The 26,238-nt window shown below is 40.9% G+C and overlaps 1 protein-coding gene across 6 annotated transcripts in view; it reads right to left on the bottom strand.

Annotated features, from left to right (window-relative positions):
* Positions 1 to 26,238, bottom strand: part of anks1b (ankyrin repeat and sterile alpha motif domain containing 1B) — a 191,871-nt gene that overhangs the window by 4,907 nt on the left and 160,726 nt on the right. For 3 of the 6 annotated variants that reach the window (XM_014981300.2, XM_014981304.2, XM_014981303.2), the window contains exons 20-26: positions 13,425 to 13,532; positions 11,986 to 12,189; positions 10,693 to 10,818; positions 5,450 to 5,521; positions 4,296 to 4,379; positions 3,235 to 3,372; positions 2,983 to 3,150 (exon numbers count right to left, since the gene is read on the bottom strand). In XM_014981300.2, the coding sequence (XP_014836786.2) occupies positions 2,983 to 3,150; positions 3,235 to 3,372; positions 4,296 to 4,379; positions 5,450 to 5,521; positions 10,693 to 10,818; positions 11,986 to 12,189; positions 13,425 to 13,532 (900 nt within the window). Of the gene's footprint in view, positions 1 to 2,982; positions 3,151 to 3,234; positions 3,373 to 4,295; positions 4,383 to 5,449; positions 5,522 to 10,692; positions 10,819 to 11,985; positions 12,190 to 13,424; positions 13,533 to 26,238 lie in introns of all 6 variants that reach the window. The other 3 variants (XM_014981297.2, XM_014981298.2, XM_014981302.2) reach the window with 1 other exon arrangement.

Here is a 26,238-nt window from a genome sequence, read left to right on the forward strand (position 1 = left end):
TACTTTATCCCAACCAAAAATAAAAATATTTATCAAGTCATTTCCATGAGTACAGTAATAGACTTCACACACCTACCCACTTCTATTAGAATCTACCAATAAATATATTTTCTACTGCTGCTAAAATCATTTAATGTTACTTTTCTGTTTAAATAAAAACTAACTCCCTGCTGTTTATGATCCAGTCACACTCTTTTTGCAGAGTTCACTGAACCAATAGAAACCAGCCATTTCTATTGGCTGGTTAGAGTCGGTGTCTATCGTTTGTGCAGCAAAAATGTTTGTTAGTGCCGCTATCATTTTAAAGATGCTAAGAAATGTTTCCAGACGTCATGACCGACACCAATTTTGTCTGATTTGAAGAAGGTGGGCAGCCAACTTCACTCGGGTCATAAAACAGCAGTGGCACAAAATGCTGTGACATTTTTGAGGTTGGGTTTGTTTTACACTGAAGCTGCGAGGCGATTACTAAGTCTAAGTAACAGTAAATACTTACAACCTTTTCTTTTAACAGAACCTGACACCAGTAACTTTTAACTGCCGCTTTAACGCTGATTAAATTTCTTTTTTGAATCAGATGGATTGTCTGTCTGGGTTTTTAATGATTTGCTCTTATTGTGACATTTACCAGATATTAGATCCCCGTTTTTAACTTTAAAAAAAAAATCTATATTTCTGTTATTTGTAGTTTATTTGCTCCTCTGTTTCTTCAAGGTCAGGCAGGCAACTGCAGCAGAAACCAGTTTCTTCCTCGGGGTTTTAAATCCCTCCCAAGCTTCAGAAAGTCGTTAAGCCTACAAATTTCACCTGAGGGCCCTCTAACATGCAGGCATGCCTGGAAGACTTTTAAAGCTTTGCACCCAGAAGGCATCATAATGAGATCCCTGGACTACCTGGGTTCTCTTAATGAGCGAGGGTTCGACTCCAAGCTAAACATTTTACAACAAAGTTAGTTAGCAGCAGTAAATCATCAGCCCAGAGGAGTTATCCACCAACAGAGGGCGATAGAGAGGCGGAGCTACAAACTGTGGAGAAATCCAAGCTGGCAAATAACAAGCGATAATTTTATACCCAGTATAAATTAAGAAGTCCGTATCCCACCCAGTTCTGTGTTTATAGCAATTATTTGTGGAGTACTTGGCATCCAAGAAGCTGAGTTACCACGACAGACTACAGCAGCTATGCAACAGGCCTGTTTTTATAGCGCTGGCGAGCTTTTCCATCCACGTTTGGATACAGAATTACATGTCAGTCTTAAAATAAAATAGACTCGCATTACTGGTCTGTAATTGTCTCGACTAAAAGAAGCAGCGACGTTGCATCAGAGGCCTAACGTTACAGATCTACAGACTCTGTAGAGGAAGTGCTGCAGCGTTTTCACACCACAAGCCTTTAACTAGACCGTATACATGCACACGAAGGCCGGGGATGAAAAAAAAAACTACAAATAATAGTTAATGTAGCAGACTCAGCAGAATGTGAGTACATTTGCCGTCATCCATCATCTCTGTACTGTAGGCATATGATCACTCACAGATACAGCATGTGGGCTCATTAGCCGTCTCTCCTCTCGCTGCTCTCTCAACAGCATCTCACGTCTAAGTTTGGACAGTGAGGCTGTCCCTCCGACGCCGCCGTTCGCCACCATCACGCTGTGTGTGTTACGGCCTGAAGCGTCCTCAGGAACCAGACACCGAGCCCTGCGGACCCGCATGCTGCTGGGCTTGTTACCGCGGCTATTTTAAAACGCCGCCGCCGGCTGATGAACTGTTGACAAACTCACTTTGGGTTGCTATGACTTCAAGAGGCAGTAGAGTAACAATAAAACCTGATCTGACCTCTTGTTGATTAAAAATATTCCTGTTGTTTCATCTTATTAGGATGCAAAGAGTTATAATGCGTTACCAGGGTAACCACGCAGGCTAACCTGATGCTAAAAAACAAGAATCGCAATAATTTTAATACTATTTCCAATATCGAGTGGATTACAGAACTGAAAACAATTAAACTCAAACTGAAAGGTCACAGCTGCAGACTGAGTGGAAAAATCTGTAACGGGTCTGATGTATGTTCACATACCAGAGTTTCTAGAAAGTTGAGGAAAGTCTAGAATTTGATTCAGGAATTAACTCTGGATAAGTATGAGAGAATAAAACTGAATACAGAAACTAACTTAGTAAATGTTTAGCCCATCAGTCTGGATCGTTCTATGAATTTTGCCAGTCAGAAAAACATCTGACTGCATTTTTAATTGGGATCCTAAAAGTTATGCGGTTGGAGATTTTTTCTTCTCCAAGACATGCATTTCAAAAATATCAAAACTAGGGCTTTATATTTCTGAATATTTGGGTATTCAAGCAACAAACATATTGAAGCGTAACTATAAACCGTGACACAAACACGTCGCCTTTATTTTCCCTCTTCGTGAGGCTCTAAAGAACTGACACGTCTATCTTTTGACATGTTTTTACCAACTTATCAGCAGGGTACATTATATTCTTTAAGCGCACAACTCGCACAAACCCAGAGTGAGCAAGCAAGCCTCCAAGGAGCGAAATGCAAACAGGCCTCATCAATCAGCCGAGTGTGTAAGAGACTGCAGGGACAGCAAGACCGAGTGGAAGCTTAGCAGATTAAATATCCACATAAACCTTTGCCACATCGTCCACTGGGCCGGGACACACACAGAAGACACAAGCAGCACAAGATTGGGACTGAGAGGTGAAGAAGTTGGGAATGAGCAGGGAGGAGATGATGTGAGGGTGTGTCAAAAATGGAGGTTAATAGAATGATGTTAGTGTTGCATCGAAAGCTAATAAAACGACGCTTCACTTGAGTTCAGGGGTTAAAAGATGATAAGAAGTGAAAATCCATCCGAACGAAGAGTGATAAAATAAAATTCAAGCAGCTTTCGCTTCGTCGAATGTTAATCTTTTTCGTAGTTCTGGATGGATTTTCTCTCGCCGCCGCGTCGATGCTTACTGATTTGCGGATGTTGACGCGGGGCTTGGGGACGGGCTTGCCGGGTTTGCTGTCGAAGCTTTCGGGGAGCGTCGCCGAGCCGTGGCCGCTCTTCCTGGCTTGCAGAGCGAGCTGATAGGCCACCTCAAAGGCCTGGCCAAGCGTCAGGATGATCTCATAGGCCAGATTCTGGAGAGAGAGAGGAAGCATTTATGAGAACAGGAAGGTTAAAAGCCACGAAGCGCCCCGTGAAGCCGCGGCGGCAGGACTGACCACGTCGAAAGCAGTGAAGACGTGGCAGTAGTGGTGACTGGATTTGAGGTCTTTGGTGATGTAGGCAAACGTAGACAGATCTTCTGGATCCTGAGCTGCACACGAGATGTTGCGGATCTCGTGCTCCGCTATGATGTTCTGCAGAGGGAGGAGAGGAGAAGGAGCTTAAAAAGACGCAGTTTCTTCAAAGGAAAACAAACTGATTTATTATTTATCCCACAATCATAGTTAATATTGCAGAGTATTGGTTTGAAAGTTTTTAGAAGTGACTGCTGGTGTTCCTTTTCTGGTTTAATCAGCACTTTGTGTCGCGTTAATTAAGGCAATAAATTATACATCATCTAAGGGATGGATTGTTTTTTGTGCGAAGTTAAGAATATTTAAAAGTTACACCAGATTTTCTTTAGAAGGAAGATATAAATATTTATTGTAAGATGATATCAGTGGGGACGTTTCACTCGACATCAGGTGAACTTTTGGTCTTTGACGCAGGAAATTAAGGATCGCAGTAAAGATTTAACAGATATTTATCACTGCTTTTATGAGCAAAGTGGTTCAACTCTACAGATTATAGACAGACTGTGTAATCTATGACGTCCATAATCTGTTGGTATAACGGATCGTATTTACACCAGTCAGCTCTGCATATTTCCCTCCAAAATAGATGCCATCAACTTTTTGGAGTCAGGTGATCACAGATGTCTTTTTGTGATTTTTAACTTCTTCCATTCACTATGTTTTTGACCCATACTGTATCTCCAGATCTGTGTTTGGACCTTTTGTGTCGGAGGTTTTCGTACGTCACTAAATGTTACTGTCTTGGTAAAACTCTTAGATGAATTGGTATTTTTTACACTGTTTTAGTGTTTATTCCTGAGCTCCTCCTCATCAGTTCCCTAAAGATGGCGGCCTGTTTTAAAGCCGAAGAATAAACTAAACTCCCACACTTTGATCCTGTTTAGAGTCAGACGTGACGCCTCTGAATGCCACTCCTCCCTTCATGTTCGCTGACCTTTCACGTGTCATTTAGCGTAGGCGTCGCTGGGACTGCGCGCCGTTACCTTATTGGTGGCGTCGATGAACTTCACTCCCTTGTAGGACACGGAGAGGACGATGGTCGGCACTTTCTTCATCTGTTCCGTCGACTTCTTGGAGGGCAGAGGAGACAAAACGCGGAAACAGAAAGAAGAGGCAGCTGTGATTTTTAAACTTTGCATCGGTTTGCCTCAGCCTAAAGCGTAGCGCCGTCTGAGAAAGCTCCTTCAACTTCCTCCTCCATGAAAAGCATATCATCTCCACGAGAACCAACAGAAAATAAATGTTAAACCAGCAGCAGGCGTTTTCTATACCACGTGGCACTTCATTAAGCCCCTGCAGTATATCTCACCTCATTCTTTTTAATCACACACACATATTGAAGAGATTATGCAGCAAAGAGCTCGACCTGCCAAAAGCTGTTATACATTCAAAGACGTGAGCAGAGTACGTCTTTCTTTCTTCCACATTTTATAAACAATTTGTCCTTCATGAGAATCTACTGCCTGCTTTATTTTCTAGATCTTTCTGTTCTCTAGTTCATCCTCTCTGCAGCACATCGACCCAGTTACCAACAGGTTATGCCAAAAGATCTGCCAACAGCGGCTGCATTTTGCTGTGAACCTGGAAGTTAAACGTCTCCGTTTCCATCAAGGGATGGATAAAAGGAGCTGCTGGGACAGGTGAGGCAGGTGGAGGTGCATTAGCAATGTGCATCTCATTGCACTTCCTTTGCAACCTTGGCGTGTTGCAAAGGGGTTGGCCGAGCAACGCTGCAGAAAGCGGAGAGGAAAGATGCTGCAATGAAAACGGAGAAAAGAGAACGGGACGCTCTGCTCATGAATTTTACACTGCAGCATGTCGGAAAGAGAAGAAGTCTGGGTTGCAGTAGGAGAGACACAATAAGCTGTTATAAAGAGGAACAGCCAATGATAGAACACTTATTTTTAAAAATAAGGACAATTTCATCTATTTTTTTTGCCTGGATTAAAGCTAATGGCACAATGTTCCAGAGGTAACATAGGTTTAATGGAAAAGTTATTTAACAGGAAGGTTTTTTTTAGGTCTTTGTGAATATGACTTAAACTTTTCGCCTTATCTTGGCATCTTGTCGTCGGTGCGCAGCCCGTAAGCCTGCAGGTTAAAACGTAGAAAGGAAGAGCATCAGACTGAGCTTTACCCTCATTTTAGCGCAGGCGTCTTGTGTGGACTCCGTCCCTCTCAGCTCCTTCACCAGCATGGAGCCCAGGTACTGTAGAAAACACACACAGAAGCTGTTGGCTTGTTTGTCAGCGCCAGATTTCAGCAGCCTAATTAAAACCCTGCTGGACGCATTGACAGCTCAACAAACACAAAGAGAGACAGATTGTAAAGTTTCCTTCCATCTAAAAAGGTTTTTATTACGGTCAAATTTGATTCTTTTCAAGAAAAATTAACAAGCATCATGCTCCAAATTCATCCTGTCAGCTCTGTGTGCAGTTTTGACGAAGATGATGAAACAGTCAGAGCCGTCCTCCAGTGATGAACGGACCGTCCTGCACCAGCAGGATTCTCTCTGCCTGGATCCTGAGTACCGACAGACACTCAACAGCTTATAGAGGAGACTTATTCTCTAAAGTGGGAACCGAACAAGGCTTTCAGTGAATTAGAGGGGAAGGACCTGAAGATTTTAGGTCTCATCTGTTCAACTTTGCTCCAAATGACTCACATAAAGCTCTTCTTATTGACTTCTTACTTTCATTTTACATCTTTGGGTCGTTTCCTTACTGAAAGTCTGCGTCCTAATATCAGGAAATTGGCTGAAAATGGTGATGTTTTGCCCTGAGTGGAGCTAATAACATTAACTTGTTGTCGTGTCAGAGTTGCTGGCAGCTGTCCTGGAAATTGCGTTACGCCGTGTCCCCGTGTCAGTCACTGCTGTGCAGCGAAACGTCTTTTTATTGGCTCCAGGTTCCCCTCACAAGGATGAAGCGATAAAGCTGGACTCTGTCGTCACGCCAACATGAGTTTACAAAAACGTCAATTTGTTTTTTTAAAATTATTCCAGCAATAGTAATATTTTATATTGACCTTCATGTTTTTTGGGATCCCATCTAAATATTTCAAAAGGTCTCAGTCAGATTTACAGTCAGCAATCACTAAAAAGTTTAAAACCACTAGAACAAAAAAGATTGGACAGAAACCAAAGTTTATCTGGGATGGAGAGGAACGGCGCTGGAAATGATTACTAAATAACTTTAGTCAAAAATTGTTTGAGAACAAAACTGGAGAAGTGAGACAACCGAGGTTGGACAAAAAGTCATTAAGTTTGTATTACATCTTTATTTTTAAAAAGTGACGTTTCAGTCTCTCCAAGTCTACATTCAGTCGTGAAAAACAGCTTTTTATTACTTTTTCTCCGTCTTGTGAATCCAATATAAGAGATTCTGCTATGTTGGATTTATGTTCCAAATTTTAAGTTGTTATTGCTTGGATGGATCATGTTGGCCGCTAACGATGGCGCTAATAACGTTAGCATGACTTCGCTAAACTGTGAGCTGCTGTATTTCCTATGCTGTGGCTGTAAGCTGTGTTTGCCGAACAGCCAGCACCGATTCTGGCTTTTTACCATCCGTCCATCAAAACAAACACAAAGCTGCCTTATCAGTGTCTTTTCCATCCAATTTATTTCTGTCCGTCCTGCAGCTCCTGGCACCTCGCTCCATTGTGGCTCTCGCTCGTTTATCTCACTTTCTGAGGTTCCTTTAGCGTTCTGCACCAGGAACAGGGATCTGGTGTTTGAAAGCACCGCCACGTTTCCCTGGTGAAATAAATTACCACCACTGTCTCTAAAAAGGAAAAACATTCAGACGCTGCGTTGTATTCCTACAACTGAGACTTCCTACTGGTCCTAAAGCTAAACTCTGTGCTATTTATAATAAAAAAATGTTTTAAAAGCCTGAAAATAGATTCACTTTTTTACTTTGTATCTCTTATCAATTCCTATAGATTAACAGAAACTACAGATTTTTTTTCTTCTCATTTACATGAAGGACATTTTTAGGAACTAATAATTTGTAATCCATGACTCTCTCCAAGTTTATGGGTTATAAATAAAACACGATGACACAAAAGCCTGGAAGAGAGCAGTTTCTTCCTCACACAGTGAGGATGATGATGAAGGGAGAAGAGGAAAAAGTCTGTAAAGCTCGCCGTCACCAAGTCTCCATAGCAACATTAAATGCACAAACAGAAAAAAAGCCCCGCCACCGCAAATGTTTACATTTATGATGGTAGGACTTTGCTAAACTCAGACTGTCCTTTTGATAGCAGAGATGCTAATAATTGTCCCACTAATAATTCTGTGGAAACCAAAGTTTTCTGAAATGTTCAGTGTGTAAATATGCTTCCACATAAAAACATACCAGCACAGTTTTTACACATCTTCACCTGAAGTGCTCACTAATGTTTCCCTTCTTAATGTGTCACAAAACGGGTTTCTCCACCAGTCGTGGCTTCATCTGTGTGAGCGAACGTTACTGGTGAACACGGCCAGCTCCAGTTGGCTCAAAGAGGGGCTTCCCAGTAGCATGCTGGGATTTGGAGCAACAGCTTGATGGATGTTTCTGCTGTTACCGAATGTTTACAGAACATTTTACTCAATAATTACTCTCTGTCGATTGCACTAACACTCAACAGCATGTTTGATCAGTTCAAAGTCAAACTTTTCATCCAAACAAAGAGGATATATTTTAAAATTATGCCTACATTTCAACAAAACTTGCACCGGTCGACTTGTGCGAAATATTAAGTTAATTCATTCCCCTGTATGTGTTGGTGATCTATAATTTATGCCTTCTCTGGCAGAGCTGCACTGGATTTTCCCCCAAATTACATCCATATAAGTTTTTCCATTTATTTAATTCATGCGCCGACACTGATTTAGCTCATAACTGTTGTATATCTCCACTGCCACGCTGTCAAATCAATCAGAACATTTTTATTTGAGAGATCCACTTACATTTCCTCTCAATCTTCCTAAGATTTCATTTTGCTCTGCAGTGGTTTCCCTGCAGCGAGTCAGAAATCATTTTCAGTCCGGATGCTCCGTGTCTAACCCTCCGGAGGTTCGCGGCTCTTTCTGCGGACATGAAGCATCCTTTATGCAACCGGCTGAAGGTCTGGACTTAAAAAAACTGACTGCAGGTGAAACTGATCTCCAGTGTTCAGTAAACAGAGAATCAACAGGAAACAGTTGAATTTGGATTATTTGCAGTGTTTTATGAAAAACCCAAAGTTTAGACACATTGATCAGGTCAGCACGTTTCTGATTTGCTTTAATCAAGAAAAACTAAATTAAATGTCTAATTGTGCTGTGAACAAAGAATCTCACACATTTCTAAGCATATTTCGTTTTATTTCATTCTAGAAATTACAAAAAGTGACCAATTTTCTCCAATCAATCAAGAATAAGGTGGTGTAGCCAATACCTGGACAGATCATATACAATATTAAGGCCACTTAAAATGGTCTGCATATTATTTAGGATTATTTTTTAAATAAGACAATGCCAATATTTGTGAGTCAAAAGAGTTTAAATTACGTTAGAGATGTTTGGTTGTACTTGAACGCACCAGATTCCTCCAACACCTCACCAGTCTGTTTGGTACCTGAACGCAACGCGCCGTTGGATATTGACATCGCCTGATTTTTCTCTTGTACCACAGATGTTAATATTTGAATTGAAAATGTTTCAGGTGAGTAAATTCAGTTCAACACAGAGCGAGTTGGTTTGATTGGTTCCATTTCAAATGTCTCTGTAGCTAGGCCTGTTGCGATAAACGATAAATCAATTAATCGCACGATAAATTAAACCTATCGACCTCATTTTAATTATCGGCTTCATCGTCTCTTCCTGCCTTTTTTCTTTCTCTTGATGACACTGAATGAAGAGGGTCTCCACTGACGCTCCCTTCCTCGTTTCCTTAGTGTAATGTCCAGCGCACACGACACGAGTTGTCGGCCGATTTTCAAAACCTGAGAGACACATTAGCCGACAGAAATCCTAGGTATAACGGTACCATCGGGTTCGTCGTGCCCGGCTACAAGTCCAGTTAATTCATTTTAAAACCAGGTTAATCAGTGCTTTACTAGAATCTACCTGTGATGCATGTGGCTAGAGTCAGCATAAATTCCTGACTGAATGAAAATCATTATAACCTATTTATGTCACGTTAACGAAGAACAGCCGAAAACCTACCGGGTTTATCAACTGCGGTAGCAATTTGGCTCCAACTCCTCTCCTTGTAATTTCTATATTCTTTGCACGAAATGTTGAATAAATATTAATGTTGTTTCCACATATCATCTCCGATGTCCACTGGACTTTGGGTTGCGCTGTTTCAGCTGTTTGGGATTCCCCTCCGTAATTTCCCCTCAGAAAGCAGGAGGAGAATCCGCGTGCTTTCTGATTGGCTACCTGTCACATTCAGCGTTAAGCTCCCAATCGGGGAAAACCCCTGATTTAGATGGGAGCGGCCACGACAATCTACCGTAACCCTGCAGGATGATCGGTTCACCAGCGATAATCTTAGATCAGCCAACGATCTAAGATTGTCGTAAGGAGAAAATGGGGGCAAAAAGTCGTGCAGTGTGAACTATTGCATTAGGATGTTCCCATCTTTTCTATTTAAATCTAGGGATTACTGAAGGCCAATATAGTACAGACTTCATAATCTGGACTCATTCGGTTGAATGCAGTATTTATTTCCACTTTGGCTTTATGTTGGTTAGTTTTGATTCAAGTACGTTTTTTGTTAATGGAGACTGAGAATCCGTTTTATTTTTGCTTGTTTTGTTTATATAGTTTATCAGTTCAAGTGTTATGTGTTCTTTTGAAAATGAAGTGTATCTATGGCAGGAAACTGCATGCATTATTAGTCATTTCCATTAAATCAGCGTCAAAAGTTCTTGAAACAATATTATTGTTTATCGCAATCATTTTTGTAGACAATTAATCGCTCAGAAAATGTTTTTATCGTGACAGGCCTATCTGTAGCTCAATTTCCTTCAGCTCTGCACATAAATGTTCTCCATGGTTCTGGTCGGTCTGTCTGTCGGCACAGGAACTTCTTTTAGTAGTTTTATGTTCATGTTGACATAAAGCATTCCTTGACTTGAGGCTGAAACACAGTTGGATGTTGAGTTTTTGCATCGCCAACCCAAATCTGCAACCTCAACTTTCTTGAAAATTATGCAAGACCTTTGGGGAAATGTCAGGAAATCAACCAGTCAAAAGTCTGGTCACAATAACCAGAACCTTGTTGATGCTTCAAAATGTTTGTATCTGGGTGAAACTTTCTACACAACATTTAGTCCAATGCTTATGGGGTCACATGCGCATCTTTGACTCTGTAAGAACCAGGTTAAAGGGTTTGGACTCACATAAGCTTCGTAGTCACAGGACTGGAAGATGAGCTTCTCTGGATGATGCTGCCAGTACTGAACAGGCGTGGAGGACGTCGCCTCGTTGGGCGGACGCAACGTGATCGGCTCGCACCATTCGCCAGCCTGCAACCACAAACAAACACACGCTAGCACTGATTGCTCGGCTTGTTCTGGTGTAATGACAGAAGAAACATCCTTCCTCCCTCCCATCACCGTGCAAAGCTGACTCATGAGCGCCACCTCAGCGCCGTTTAACAGAGGAGATGCACTCTGAAACACACACACACAGCTGGGATTCAGACGCACAACCAGAAGTGCGTTATTCTGCACTGATGAGATCCGTGATTCACCAAAAGACCCCAATCACAGGAAATCAAAACACAGCTGCCGTGTTCGACGTGTGCATCTGAATTACTGCGCTGATTAAAAGTCAAGAGGTCTGAGTTTCTAGTTTGGATGTAATTAAAAGTTGTTGGGACAAACAATAAAAATATTAATTTGGTGACAAATATCTGCATATACAACTAAAAGGGAAAAAAAAAATCTCCTACTCTATAAAAGCCTTTGTGCTTTCCTAACATATTTGGACGATTTTAATACGAATTTTGACAAAAATGAGAAATTGAGGAAATATAAATCAACAAATTTTGAAGCAATAACCTTAAATAAGAACAATAATATTTGCTTCTGGACATATTAAATGAAAACATCCTTACTTTGATGTCCATCTAATGTCTAAAATAATAGACTTGAATGATAAACAAGTTCTTAACCAACATTTCTAAGGATGTGTGCACCGTTTCGATCCAAAGAGAGACAGAATGGTGACTGCAGCAGCTTATGGGTTTGATAGGAGCTTTAAGTGAAATTAACCATTTCACTGCACCAACAATCGTCTACAAGTGGAGAAAATTCAAAACAACAAAACCAGGTCTGTCCGTAAAAGCAAGTTGACCCTGAAAGCAGCCCGCAGGATGATAAAAGTCTTAAAAAAACCCTAAATGTCTTCATGGCCCCTTCATACTGCTGCTATCTACATAAAATACACGTCTGTATAATCAGAAAGAGACTGAAGATGTCTTCAGATCTGAAGACAAAACAATTAAGAAGGCTAAAAGAGACAAGTAGGAATAAAATATTAACAGAATAATTTAGTATTTACAAGGAAAAGAGGCACAAATTATTAGACCAATTGTAATCTATAAAAATATTTATTTCCTCCAGTAAACATGTGAGCCATTAATGGTCAGATTTCCTACCCAGCCCCTCCATTCATCCCTCCATCCTCACCATGCTGACTTGAGCCATCTGTCGCTCCAGCTTGGATCGCGGCACGTCGTCAAAGTAGTTCTCGGTGCTGCGCTGCCTGCGCCGCGCGTCTGCCTGCATAATGAGGTGCTGCACGTCCAGCGATCCGCCGGGAACCCCCGCCGTATACGCTGCCTGGCCTACCGAGGGGCTGAGCTGGGGAGGAGTGTGGTTCCCTCCAGGCTCCTGGAACAAAACCCAGCACAGGAAGTGAGCGTGAGTGGCGGCCTCCGTCGTTTAATAACCTGATTTCCTGTCGATTCTGCTGCAATAGAGGCACGAGGTTTTACCGTCTTTCTAAAGTGCTCGGCTTCATAAACTACTGCTCTGAATTAAAACCTAAGAGGTCATAGAATCTAAAATCCAAACTCCATCTACACAAACACAGACTAATACAGAGCAGTGACTGTATCTGATGGTTTTCTATCGTTCCTTCTACTGAGCTGCTTACACGCCACCAGATGATGAAGCTTACACTAATCATCTTAGAGTCAAACATCATAATCTAAGACATCCAATATAATCTGCCTTCAATCATAAGCTGCATACATGTATTTGTAATCACTGCAGGGCTGAAATATCAGGTTTATGGAGCACAAATGAGGCCAATAAAGTTGTTATGTTCAACACATCAGCATATTTTTCTACTTTGCCAAAAAAATAAAGTGAAGCAGCAAAAGTAATATATTTCTTCTAGTTTGTGTTTTAGCTCCACTGTGTAAAGGGTTCAACTGGGTGGACTCATCCATCACTTCCTCTGCTGACACACACACACACACACACCTACACACACACAGCATGGAAAGGAAGAGCGCCTTTATGGTGACATATATTGTTGTGACTGGAGAGGAACAGGCTGGGCTGTTTGGTGGCGATGACATCACCAGCAGGAGGATTTATCTTCACACAGATTTAGATAAATACAGTCATATTTAGATTTGTGCATTAATACTTATTTTAATTGAAATGATCTGATGGACGGTTCCAGTATGGAGAAAGAAAATCTATGAAGAAAATAGTTTAATTTAAAAGTCGTCTCCAATCCTTTACCCATACAAATGACTGCATTCAGATATTCCATCTGCATAAAATCCGTCCATCTGTACTTCGTCTCATTTATCCATCCGTCATCTGTAAATCCATCTACATTATTAATCTGTCATCCTGCTTGTCCATCCATCTGTCAATATATTTATCCACTAATCCATCCATCCATTTGTCCATCAATTAATCCATCTGTTTTTTCCAGTTTTCCTCCATCTAGCTACTAATCCATCCATCCATGCATTCATGTGTCTAAGATCTTTAAATCCACCAAGTTTTATATTTACACTTTAGCATCTGGCTAAAGGAGGAGTGGGGAAGCTACAGTCTGACTCTGACTCTGTGTAGGAACCGTGTTCAGCTTGTGCCGTCCTCACCCGTAAGGAAATGGCCCGCGGAGGTTTCTGCGGCGTGTCGTCGTGTAGCCGGTCCCCCAGTGATGCCAGGATCCGCTTTCTGTGGCCAATAAGGTTGATCTTCAGCACCTGAATGAACAAAAAGACATCAGAGCGTTGGAAAAAACAAAAAAACAAAAATAAAAAAACAACTGGAAAGAAACTGATCGGGAACTTTTAGTAGATTTGCATTTCAACACCCAACTCTGGAAATTAAATGCTGAAGCTGCAAATATGCATAAAACTGATGACTCTTGTTTTAATTTACAAAGGTTAAATGAATCTTTTAAGAGCAAAACTGCTTTTAGATTAATCAATTAGTTCATTTCTGCGTCTTTAACGTTTGCACCGTCTCAGAGGAAGCAGCAAAGGCACCAAATGAACAAAAATGAATTCTGCTGCTTAAATAATGTTACTGATCATCCAATTATTGGAGGATAAGATGAAAAGAGAGGCAACTTGGATGACAGATCAATTTCAGCCACTCAACTTTTTTGTGAAAGAAATGGCAAAAATCAGATTTTAACAATCAACATTTCTTTGAACTCGAGAAGAATAAAATGTTTGCAGCTCAAGTTGAGAGGTTTTAACAAAAACAACAAATTGAAACTATTTCACTTTTATAGAAACAATTTCCTTGTTGGAACAGAAAAACATGAGAAATTGAGATGCATTTTCAATTTTAGAGACTGAAGAATAAAAATAGCAGGGCTTTTCTTCAGCCTGACCTCTGGATGGTTTTACATTTCCAGCAGCTTTTCATTTCCTCTCCTTTCCACACCAAACAATTTCTATAAAATACATCAAACTGAAGCATTTTGTAACTTTTTAAACTGTCTGAAATGTATCTCTGGGTGTTCATGCTGCAATAAATGTTTGCTTATGAATGGAAAACACACACAGTCATTAATTAAAAGTATTTTTAAATCACTGAGATCACTGACATGCTGTGACAGAAATCAATTTAAAGAATAAATTCTTATCTGCCTTCACAGAAACATGATTTCTATAATGATAAAAATTATTTAATGAAGACAGCCAGCTAATTTTAAACACCAGCTGATCCGTTCTTCTTCTACTTTCTGACTTTGAGCTTCTCGTAGGACTCTTGGTTCCCTGAGGGGATCCGAGTCAAACAACAAGCTGGTAATTGTCTATAGATTCCCGTCTTGAGTCGCTCATTAACCACACAGAGTCCTTCGTTCTGCTGCCGGTGCCAGGTACCGAATCCTCTACAGAGACGAGCAGGGACTCTGCAAGGATGTCGCTGGCGCCATCTGCACCTCCTGGCATCGCAAGGAAATTCAGCGAGCGTTTATATAACGGCTGCTCGAGGTCGTCCAAAAAGCATGAAAAAGAAAGAAGGCCTGTGTGGAAGAATAGGCTGCCTGGCATAAATCGTTATTCTACATCTGTTAAGCAATCAAACTGACAAGCTTGTCATGGACACACTTTGTCTTTTTAATCCTATATTTTAGCATATTTAATTCCAGTTAAACTAAAATGCATAAAATACTTTTCACATCTGTTGTTTTCCACCCAAAGCTCGTCAAGCTCGACTCCAATGCTCAGATTTCTCCCATTTTCTTTTTCTTTTATTTCAAAAATCCATCCAATTATAACTGAAGCTTCTGAAAATTGGACTTTCATCACAGAAATGTATTTTGTGAATTTGTAGCCATGTAGAAAACCACCAAGACGATGATGGCCAATAAAAAAAGGCCATAAAATCTTCAGCCTTTACGGTGCCTCCTGTGGCGGTGGGGCTGCAGCATGACTCAGTTCTCACAATTCTGTTTCATCACGGATTAATAATTACTCACACACACACAAACACAAAAAAAGGCACAGTAATTGCCCCGCACGGTGTGAACTGGTGCGCTACTTGTTGCCTTATGCAACAGCATCCACTTCAGATACACCAGAAGCCTCAACCTCAGCCTGGAGTTCAATTCTCACCATAGCAACAATGGTTGCTGCAGCAGTCACCCACACACACTCTCATCCCTCTTTAAAAAAACAACCAGAAAAAAAAAGAGAAGTGTGTGCGCTCTCGCTCACATGGAAACAGCCTAAACAGCTGTTAAAAGTGAGGGGAAGAAGATTATATTGTTGCTCTTCAATGGATGAGAATTAACTATTATTAAAACACACACTCCAGGCTCTGTGATGCTGCCGAACTGCAGCATCAGCCCATTTCCATTTAAATGATGTCTGTGCATGCTCATGTGTGACACTTGTGCCGCCATATAATCCTGACAGAGCAGCTATTCATTAAATCTAAACTCCATTCGCATCAACAGGAGACATAACCTTGATAAGGCGACGCTTGTACCTTCTGTTCCAGCGGCGTAATAACCACTGGAGGAAAAAGCAAAGCAGGTAAATACGATGCTGTCAGACGTAATCAGACCCTGTGAAGTTTTCTGTTCCGTCACATTAAAACTACAAACTTTGATGCCTTTTACTTTAATTTTATGTGATGAAGCAGCAGAACGTAGAAAGAAATGCGTGCTTATTTACAGTCCCTCTAAGACAGGGCTGGTATGTGAGGCAGGTATGAGCAATGGAACAGGGACGCTTCAGATATTTGCAGATTTTAGCTATTTGAAGGCGGCTGTGGCCCCCAACCAAGCAAATACCAAAAATCCACTGTAGTTTGGTCTGAATGTTGGGTTTACTAAGCCACCACAGTCACCACAGAACATTAAAGCATTCAAATGTATTCTAAACAGAATAACCTGAAAGGCTTTAATAATATTTCCTCATCTAACAGACATACAGAGATGAAGAAGTCATGACTTGCTTTTACCGTTTGTCTCTGACCGCACACAGAAATGTGAAACAGTGGCTAACCGAGCTGCTTCACTCCACCGGCGCTCCTGGTGTTATCGCCGTAGTATGAAGTCATCTGGGTCACTCTTTGCTTCCTCGGTTCTGCTGAGCTCTTCTGTGTGTCGTCTTTGTGCATCAATCAGGGCGCTAATCCTGTTAGCGGCCCCGCTACCCCAGATTGAACGTGCCTGATTAACAGATTAGCCTCCATGCATTCGGTTAACGAATACACGCTTGCACTTCTTCCTGCTGAATTTTTTCTCCATCTCTGAAAAGTAACCTTCAAGTCCTTTAAGTTGGCGATCAGGAATTAGGAGCAGGAGGATTTGTTCTGCTCTGATTGCGAATAAAGTGGGTCATTTTAACACCTTCTTTCAGGTCAGTAAAACAGGGAAATCACAAGAACAGGTCCACCTCGTTGGAAACCGAACGATGGCGTTTTATTTTGAAAGGAGAACAGAACGCGTCGGATCGAGGTGCATTCACAGTGACCTCTGGCTCGGGACGCTGGAGACAAAAAGCCTTTTCTGTGCGTCTTACTGGAGGGGACGCTGGAGCTGGTGGGTTTACTGGACCGTGAAACACCGAGGGAACCAACAGTCCAGCCGCTGTTTGTGCTCAAGCTAGCAAACCGTTTTAATGATGGGAGAAGGAGGAAGTGAACACTTTACCCCTCAGTCTCTTTTAATTTACACCGACTCGCCAAACTGTCCATCTCATTACCCTCATATTTTCTTTCCTTACGCCTCCCTTCGCTTTCTGTCCAGACTCCGTTGACCTCAAACCACCTCATTTGCCTGGTTCAATTCAAGCCTCGTCTTTTTTGTTATCTAGTTAATCTAAAAAGTTGGGAAAGAGACGAGGTTTCACAGCATCGTTCACCCGTGAAATCTGGCCCCGATGGCCACATCTTTGTTAGATTTTAGACTTACCTTCTCTTTGCAAGACTGCAAGGTTTAGTTCACTGCAACATCAATAATACCTGCAGCATCTGATGCTAATGGAGCAACTGGGGTTCAAACGTCTGAAGATTCCTCCATTGATTCCTGCAGATCAAAGAATCACTGGCCTAAGCTTACTTTAATTGCCTTGGTCAGAATGCATTACAGGACAACTGAGTGGTGGTATTGATCAGTAAATAGCTCAGGTCTGTCTGAATGCAATCTTAGAACCTGATTACATGGCTTCAGGTACACCAAGGTGACTTGTTTTGTAAGACAAACAGCCAGCGTAGCTTTTAGAGTAGGTTTCAGCAGGATTACACCGGAGGAAACTAATGCTGTAATGTTCCTCTATCGAAAGTCTTCTGCATTGCTGTGTTTCGGTTGTACTTGGAAGTGGGAAATTCAGACTTCCTAGTTGAAAAAAATCAACTGGAGTCGGGGAAACTGGGAGAAACACCAACTGCTTCCAGTCACGACTTACAAACAGACTTTACGTTCCAACATGGCTGCTCCTCGCATCACCAGTGGTAGAACGTGGTGGAAACGTATTCATTTTACAAGGCAAACATGTAAAAGTGTGTCTTGAATCAACGTTACATGCAACTCTAAACTGTAAACAGTAAATGTTAAAGATCCTCTTTCTGTATAAAAGCACTGATCTAATTTGCCGGCTCTCGTTTGTGCAGTAGCAAAGATTCACATTTACAGAAACGACGCGCGTCTCGTTTTTCACCCCAGTCATTGCCATTTTCCTGACCCTAAATCCTTAATCACCGCCGTCCTCCCGCTCGTTCTTTTTCATGTTGTTCCTCTGAGCTTTCAGCTGGAATGATTAGTATCGATTTGTCTGGACCCACGAGTTAGTGCGCACACCGGCAGCTCCAAGACACAACATCCAACCCCCTGAAGGCAAGCAGCGCTGGGCTCGGCTGAGTTCATGACAGCGATGTTCACACTTCGCCCCGATATTCCACCACAGCTGCTGCTGCTAACGGGACACGCACGAAGAAAACTAAATATACATATTTACAGTTCACACACACACATCATTCTTGTAGCGATGGCTTATGGGAAACTAGAGACGACTGGTTTCTTAGCAACCGGAGGGGAGTTACGAGTAAATGTGTTAAAAAAAATGATGTGCGGCAGGAACCAATGGGACGGGTCGTTTCACAGGGAGCCAATGAAAACCGGCTGTTAATAAGTCTGCCTACATGGAGACAGATATATCTCCATTAATAGCACAAGAACTGTAACTACGACTTGGAGAACAGATCAGATGTGTGTGTGTGTGTGTGTGTGTGTGTGTGTGTGTGTGTGTGTGTGTGTGTGTGTGTGTGTGTGCAAACTCAGCCAAATGCTGCAGGATCTTGACTGAAATGAGATATCTCAAAGCTTACACACCCTACTGTACGCAGAGGGGCTCATGAATTCCCAGTAAGATGGGAGGAAATGGTCTCTGATATTTCCCTGGGTTAATAAATGCTTCAAAGCCTCACACTGGAACCAATCTTCACGCTGCAGAGGAGCACAAAAAGCTCTCCTCGGGCGCCGAACTGTGCATGTGCATTCAGAAAAGTAGGAAACTAACAGAAAGTGGCGGCACCAGAGGTCAGCCACCTTTTGGTCTTTCCACAAAACAAAAAGCCACTCAGGAAAAACTAAACACTTTTTATTGAATGTCAGTTTGTAGACTGTAGGTCGTTTTTCTACCATCCAGGTTGGTGGTTTTTACATTGTGCTGGTTCTGCTGCAGCTGCTTGCAGTCAGAGCCAGCGAAGCGTGAAACTTACTGCACATGCAATATTTTATCCTGGAAAAGGTTAAAGGTACGTAATCAGGTTAGCAGGATGCCATACTGGCCGCTGTGAAGATAGATGCTAATAGGATTAGCTTTGCATTAGCTGCCTGTTACACCTGCTGTTTACTTTAACAGAGTTCTGCTGTTGGATTCTCACAACAGGCAAAATAAAGGGGAGGTAGCATCATGGTATGAGGATGAACACACTTTAACTAAAAGATGTAAGAGGAACATTTCCTGCTTTGGAATCACAGACTGATGATTTTTGTTTGAAAATAAATAAAAAGGCTTTTTAAAAATAATTTTTGACATTGTGTGATGTACACAAATCATAACTTAATCTGAGGAACCCAGAAAATGAAAATCGCAGTGCTACTAAGCTAGTTCATGTTGTTTTCATAATAAAATACATTAGAGTTGGGATTTATAAATGTGAAACAGCCTAAAAGTAATGACACTTTATATGAGCAGAACAAATTTATTTTTTAAAGTTTTTCTAATTTGGTGGGTCAGATCTGCGTAATGAGGTCAGAGGTCAGAGTGGTTTACAGAGGCTGGCAGTCATGACAGGTCAGACTCAGAATATCTGGTTGTTTTAAGTCATAATAAATAAAAACTTCTCATAAAATCACCCACTGGGTTCTTTCTATGGACTTTACTACCACAAAGTAATGATCTGCTAAATAGGAGATCAGAGTATGACTAACCAAGCAGAATCCAAAGTAAAAGTCTGGATGATTATCGGCTTCATCTCACTGCTGAATGAGAGAAAAACAGTTTCTTTTCCTGTCCTTCCCTCCTGATATCACTGATCCCTCCCTCTATTTACCTCCCAACTTTCCTTCCCTTTATGCTCCTACCTGACGGTTACTTTGTTCACTTTCATAACTTTGCAGAACAAGTTCATGCAGGCTGGAAATAAGTGAAATTCTTCATGTAATTGTTGGTTTTATAACAGAGTCTGAGCTAAATCTCTGCCTTTAAGCCATGAATTTTACTTTTTTATGGTGATTTTTCTCTTTAACGATTAAAAATCCCTTTTAAAAATGTCTGTTACCTCAGCCACCATGGTGGTGATGAAATACAACACAGACCAATTATTATGCCCCTCAGGGAACAAATAATTGAACAGAAGGTAGATTTAACCTGATTGCTGTGGTTTTTTATGTCTGCAGCTGGTTTGAAGCAAAACTAGATTAAAAACATTTTTTATTTATGTTCAAATAATTCTGTGAACATTGCATCTTTCAGATGCCAAAATGTGGCCCACCGCTCTAAAACATGCATGACGGAGAACTAAAAGAATTATTACCGAAACAGCATGACTCCCTCACTATGAGGAGAGCCTATTGCATAACCGAGGAGGCACTTCAGCTACATTTTTACTAAAATGTAGAAAATCAAGACCAGGAATTTACCAGCAGGACACAAACAGCTCAAACTTGTGCAATAATGAGTCGTTGAATCACCAAAGCCTCATCTGCGCTTTGATACTTCAACGCAAAGCCTGCATAGTGAGCACTAAAGTCCAGATCCACTACTTGCATGCACAGACAGTAAATTAGCCCAGTCAGCTGTGGAGATTGAGAGCCCTGGACTAGTTTAGTGTGCTGTAATCATCTCAGCCTTAATGGAGAAAGAGACTAAAGATACATAAAACAACTGCAAGCAGTCTCTGGATCAACTGCATCTGGGTTTCACAGCTATCCGTTATCCCTCTTTCCCCATCTCGTCCCAAACAGCTCACCTCTTCTCCTTCCAAATGCAGCAGCAGCAGTTCACTCCCCTCGTCTTGTTTCCTCCTGACCGCCGCTTTGTTGCCGTGCAGGACAAGTGCTTTATTTTCTCCTCTCTCTTAGCCACAGCTGTCCTATCTTTACTCCTCGCCTCCTCACCGCCGGCTTTGTCTCCCTTTCTCTCACCCTCACTCCTCTCTGCAGATCTCCAGAGCTCAACAACTCCTCCTCTTCCTTCAGCTTGCAGCAGCCGGGCTACATCTCTTACATGTCTCTGCCTGAGCTCTGCCTTTCTCTCTCCGCTGCACGCACAATCCCTCTCCCCGCCCTCTCTCTGTTTCTACCAGGCTTACGTTCGCCCTCCTCCTCCTCCTCCTCCTCCTCTAGCTCATCACTATGGAGACACTGAGCTTTGACTGGGACAAGCTCGTGCTCGCAAGGAGTGGAAGCTCGTCTGTTTTGTGTGCTGCCCATGCTGAACGAACCCAACAGCTGTGCTATCGTATCGAGAAGATTTTCAAGAAAAACAAATCTCGTTGGGCGTGACGGAGATGGAGAAAAGAAATCGTCTCCTTGAAGATTTATTTTGTCAGATCATAAAACCTTTAACACGAAACAAAATGTTTCTTAAAATGATTCCCTCTATTATTAAGAAGAGAAACCAGCCAAAAAATTCAGAACTGAACTTACTGATGTGTTTTGGGTCATGAGTTTATGACCCAAAACAATCTGGCCTACTTCATGTTGTCACTCAGGTTCTTTTTCAGTGGTTTCCTGATTCTACATGTTAATTGCTGCTAATTTATGGATCAACAAGTGGATAAGAACATTTTTTCCCATAGAACTAAGTTTGTTTAAATAGTTTTTCTACTGTTAAACCAGTAAAAACAGAATTTGAAAACTGCAATTTGTCTTTACGAAGAGTATCTTTGTCTAATATTAACATTCAGTTGATAATTGTGATTAAAAACCCCCGAAACAATCTGTTAAAGACATTTTACTCCACTGAACACACAATCTCTGGCCAACCTTTTCTTTTAATTGGATTCTAAAATGTCAAACTATTTCTGACTTCTTGAAATTAAAAATCAGCTTTTAGTTTGAAATGTCGCAAATTTAACAGACAAAGAACATAATTACAGTGGAGCTGTTCCAATCGGAGATTTTGAGGCTGATTTCCAAACTATTTTGCAACGCGATCATGACAGATGATGTTTTCTCCAAATAAAACAATGAGCTGCATTGTGTTCTCTAATGACACATTAATTAGGTACCTCAGATTTTATTGTCTGGTTGAGTTACAGACATGTTGGGGCAGTGGACAGAAAACGGCTCAGAATGCTGAAAATACTTCATCTGATCATCATCGTTCTTTTGTTAGGCACATCAGAGGAACAGTTATTACTGACGATGTGATTTCTAGTTCTATCTCTAAAAGTTGGGTTATCCGAGAACTGGATTGATTTAACCTGACATTTGCAGAATCAGGTAAACACCAGAAGAAATGTGATGCTTTATTCAAAGCATGAGTAAAGTTTATATGTAAAGGGTATTTTGTTAACAGAGTCGGATCAGATGGAAGTCAAGCTTGACGTCAGCCCAGCTATTTCTGGCTTTTTGGTGGTCTACTTAAGCGATCAAGTGGACTGAACCAAACATAGAACATGACTCCGTTTCTATTTTACCTGACAAAACTTTAACTGATAAAAACAAAAGCCCTGCAGTTCATAAGGGATCTTACATGTTAAGTTTACCGATTTAAATTTGCACAAGGCATCAGCTTTAAAAATCTTTGTAAATGATAAACCGTCTGCAGAGATTTAAGAAGTGGGACGACTCTTCAAACATGAGAAGTTAGTGCACTTCATCTAAAAGTATACTTAACTGTTATAAGTTTAAACATCATGAACATCATCTCAAATCTGCACATTGGAAATGGTGCAATTCACAAATCAGTGGTAAACCAATGACCAATGTTTTTGATAAAATCTCCAAAGCAGATGACAATAAACTAACGGGACAAGACGAACGCAACAAGAACACATTTCGGCGCTGCTTTCTAGTTGATTTGAAAGCTGAAATTTGGATTTTTGAAAACCATGACATCCAAATAATCTGTGTAAAAAAACTAATACAAGACAATAATGTATTTAAAACACTGTGGCTTGCTTTTAATTTGGCCTAATTGACTTAATCATTAAGCAGTTTGGTCAACAATCACAGTCTGTTGACGACACGTAGAAAGGTAAGCTTTCTGGGCAGAATCACCCAAAAACTCTACTTGGTTACATCCAACAGCTGATTTTTAGATATTCATTGTTTTTCCTTTCCGTAAAACTGCTGTAAAATGTGGATAGGAGGCTGTAATTCTGCATTTTTGAGCCCAATTTTCTCACCGTGAAGCAGGAGGAGGTTTTGTGCAGAGTGTTTACTCGATTCCTGCAACTGAAGTCAGAATGACCACACAGCCCACCTCTAGAGAGAAACACTGGTTAAAAGTTCGCCTGTGGGGTCACACACATTCCCTCCTGGTGCCTCCCACAAGATCCGCCATTCAGAGAGCGACACCACAGGAAACACACACTCCAGTCCGGAGGCGAATCGTCCCACACAAAGGTCAACACAATCTACATCTGGCTCCTCTGCCGACACGCAGCATCACTGATGATCGCCGTTGTTTGGGGGGGGAAATGTGGGGGCACTAAGCTGCACTAGCAGAAGTTCTGGATGCATATAGGTGTGGGAGATATGAGGTATATGATCCTGCGGTGTCCAACCATCTGGTGATGGGATGTGAGACAATCTGTCCATTTGGAGAGGCGACAGAGAAGGCGATAAGCAAAGAAATCTCACATACAGAGGATCTGGAATCGTGTCAAGAAAACACAGCCCTATGCACGTACACACAAACAGGTTTTAGATTACTTATACCAACTGCACCGTCTCTATGGTAACTAGCAGCTGTCATGGCAACCAAGTAAAAGCGACGTTAGAAAAAAACAAACCTTGAACTCTGATTTTCAGTTTTGATTTGGATAACTTGAACAGAAAACTCAGACTCTTTTTTTCTTTTTTCTCCAGACACATTGAAGTATTTTCTTTCACTTCCTGACGTTAAAGCGGTTTGATGGAAGATGCAGGTACAAGTTCGAACACAGTCACAAGCCTTCACAAGCCAGAGGAAGGCATGAAGGAGGAAAATCTTTGCTTAAGTACTTTACCAAAAATGGCAAAAAAAAAAAAAAAAACAAACAAAAAAAAAAACAAAACAAAAACACCGATAATATTCTCCTCTGATGAATTACTCAGCGTGCTGAGCTATAAAAGCTGACTAATGAATCCGTGTCTCGGTTGAAAAGCGTTTGCAACGTTTAAAATCCTCTTACCAAAACGCCCCCCCACAAAAAAAGTTTTCTCACACATGTTGCTGCGCACTGCCAATCTGCTGGCTGAAAGGCTTTTACACTTTCTGTAATTATTAATGTGGATCAATAGAAAGTAGAGCAACTCTAAACTACACAAATGAGCTTTTTTGGGCTAATAAAAACCAAACAACACAACCTCAAAATGGCACAAAGCAGGAAGTTGAGTGAATAATTTATTCTGAAAGTGTTTATCTGTATTCCCTTACCTAAATAAGACATATTTCACAAACTCATAAAACGACTGATAGTTGGTTAAGCACAAGACAGACTTATAAATCAGAAGCCATGTTTTAACGCTGCTCAGGTAACTGAGGACACGGCAGACAGCTGAAGACTTCTTCTCCGATACCAGGATGCAGTCGTCTGGAAAACATTAGGGGAACGGCTCCTCCAGGGCCACAAACTATCTGCACTTCACCGTGAAAGCATCTTTCCGAAATGAAATCCATTTGTAATTGCCTCACTTCTGCTTCTCAGAGGACCTCCTTTAAACGAGAGCAATTTGGATCCCTGATGGAGCCGTTTTCTGCTTTCTCACCTCCAGACTAAATCTGGGCAGAAAGAGAGGCAGCAGCGCCATCGTGTGGATTACTAAGCAAAGCGCATGCACCCTGCTGCACTGCAGGATCATATATATGCAAGAGAAAAGACATCTGTAGATGAATCTATGTTCAGTTCTATGTGCTATTCTAATAAATGTAGATATATTTAGGATTTATTCAGAGGAAGTTTGAGATTTTACAGGCTTACATTAAAAGATGGATGGATTTACTTTGGATGTGGGAGTTTTCCTGATTTTAACAAAGCAACAAATACTTCCTGTAAGTAAACATCACAATAAATCATTTTCAAGACAAAGCAATCAGGAGAATTGTTCACATCACAGTCGTGAGAATAGGATTACATTAGTTTAAAGAAAAAATAAAAACTCAAATCACCTCCAAACAGAATTTTTTCCCCCCTTTTTTTATATCTAAGTGCAACGAATGAAGCAAGAAAAAGTTTTCATTTTGTTCTGATTACCAAATATGTCATATTTTTTGGTTTAATGGATATGATATCCGCTGTGCTTTCAAGCTGCGCAGCTCATAAATCATTTTGGTTCATATCTGAAATGAGATTTCCTGAGCCAGTAGGGTTTAATTCACTAAGTTTAAACAAAGGAGACAAAATCAAAATCTAAGCAACAAATTCAGTTCTAATTCTTTATGTATTATTAATAGAAACTTAATAATAAACGTCATTTTCAGTGAATTGTCATTACAGATTCTAAGTTATTCACTCAATTTCTTCTTCATAATAATAAATTCACCTCTCGCTCTTGAAGTATTTTTGGACAAGAATCAAACTCGACATATTGCTACTTTTACTTGGTGTCTCTTACAAGTTGTGGAAAAAAATTACTGGACTTAAACGTTCAGCAGTTTCTGATATTAAAATAGATTTCATATGCAAATAAACAACACAATAGTTTAGGTAACATGTTAAGCACATCTTATTAACAGATCATTTCTAATCCAACAGGTAAATTAATATATTATCTTTTATCTGAGCCTGTAAAAGAGTGCTTCAAGGTATCTCTTTGCAGACACATTTTTCTCGTGCTCTAATGCCAAATTTATGTATTTTTTTGGTGCAAAATGTGAGCAAACCTGCATTTGCATGCCCCAATTCTGAAACAAGACACAAAGGCAGATCTGCTCCTAAAATAGCTCCAGTGAACAGCAGCGTCCCTGGGCTCACTCTGCCTGCCCACAGTTAAATGAAGTATTATGTCTGCATGCATTTAGAGGAAAGTCCTCCCACTTTTATGTACAGCAAACACAAAACATTACAATAAGCCTCCAAAAAGAGAATTATAAAGTTTTAAAAAATCCTAAACTTTTCTCATGTTGACATATTTATCCAACATTATTGAGCTGAAATGCAAATCAGCGTTAATTTACTAACATGTCATATTTAAGGTCAAAAAATTTGCCTGAGGTCTGAGAGTGATGTCAAGCTGGGTTTGTCTGTTCATCCTGGAAGTAAGCAATAAATGGCCGCCTTTTGAAA

Source organism: Poecilia mexicana, unplaced genomic scaffold, assembly GCF_051168715.1.
Source record: "Poecilia mexicana isolate PSO_F unplaced genomic scaffold, ASM5116871v1 scaffold_23, whole genome shotgun sequence".
Lineage (NCBI taxonomy): Eukaryota > Metazoa > Chordata > Actinopteri > Cyprinodontiformes > Poeciliidae > Poecilia > Poecilia mexicana.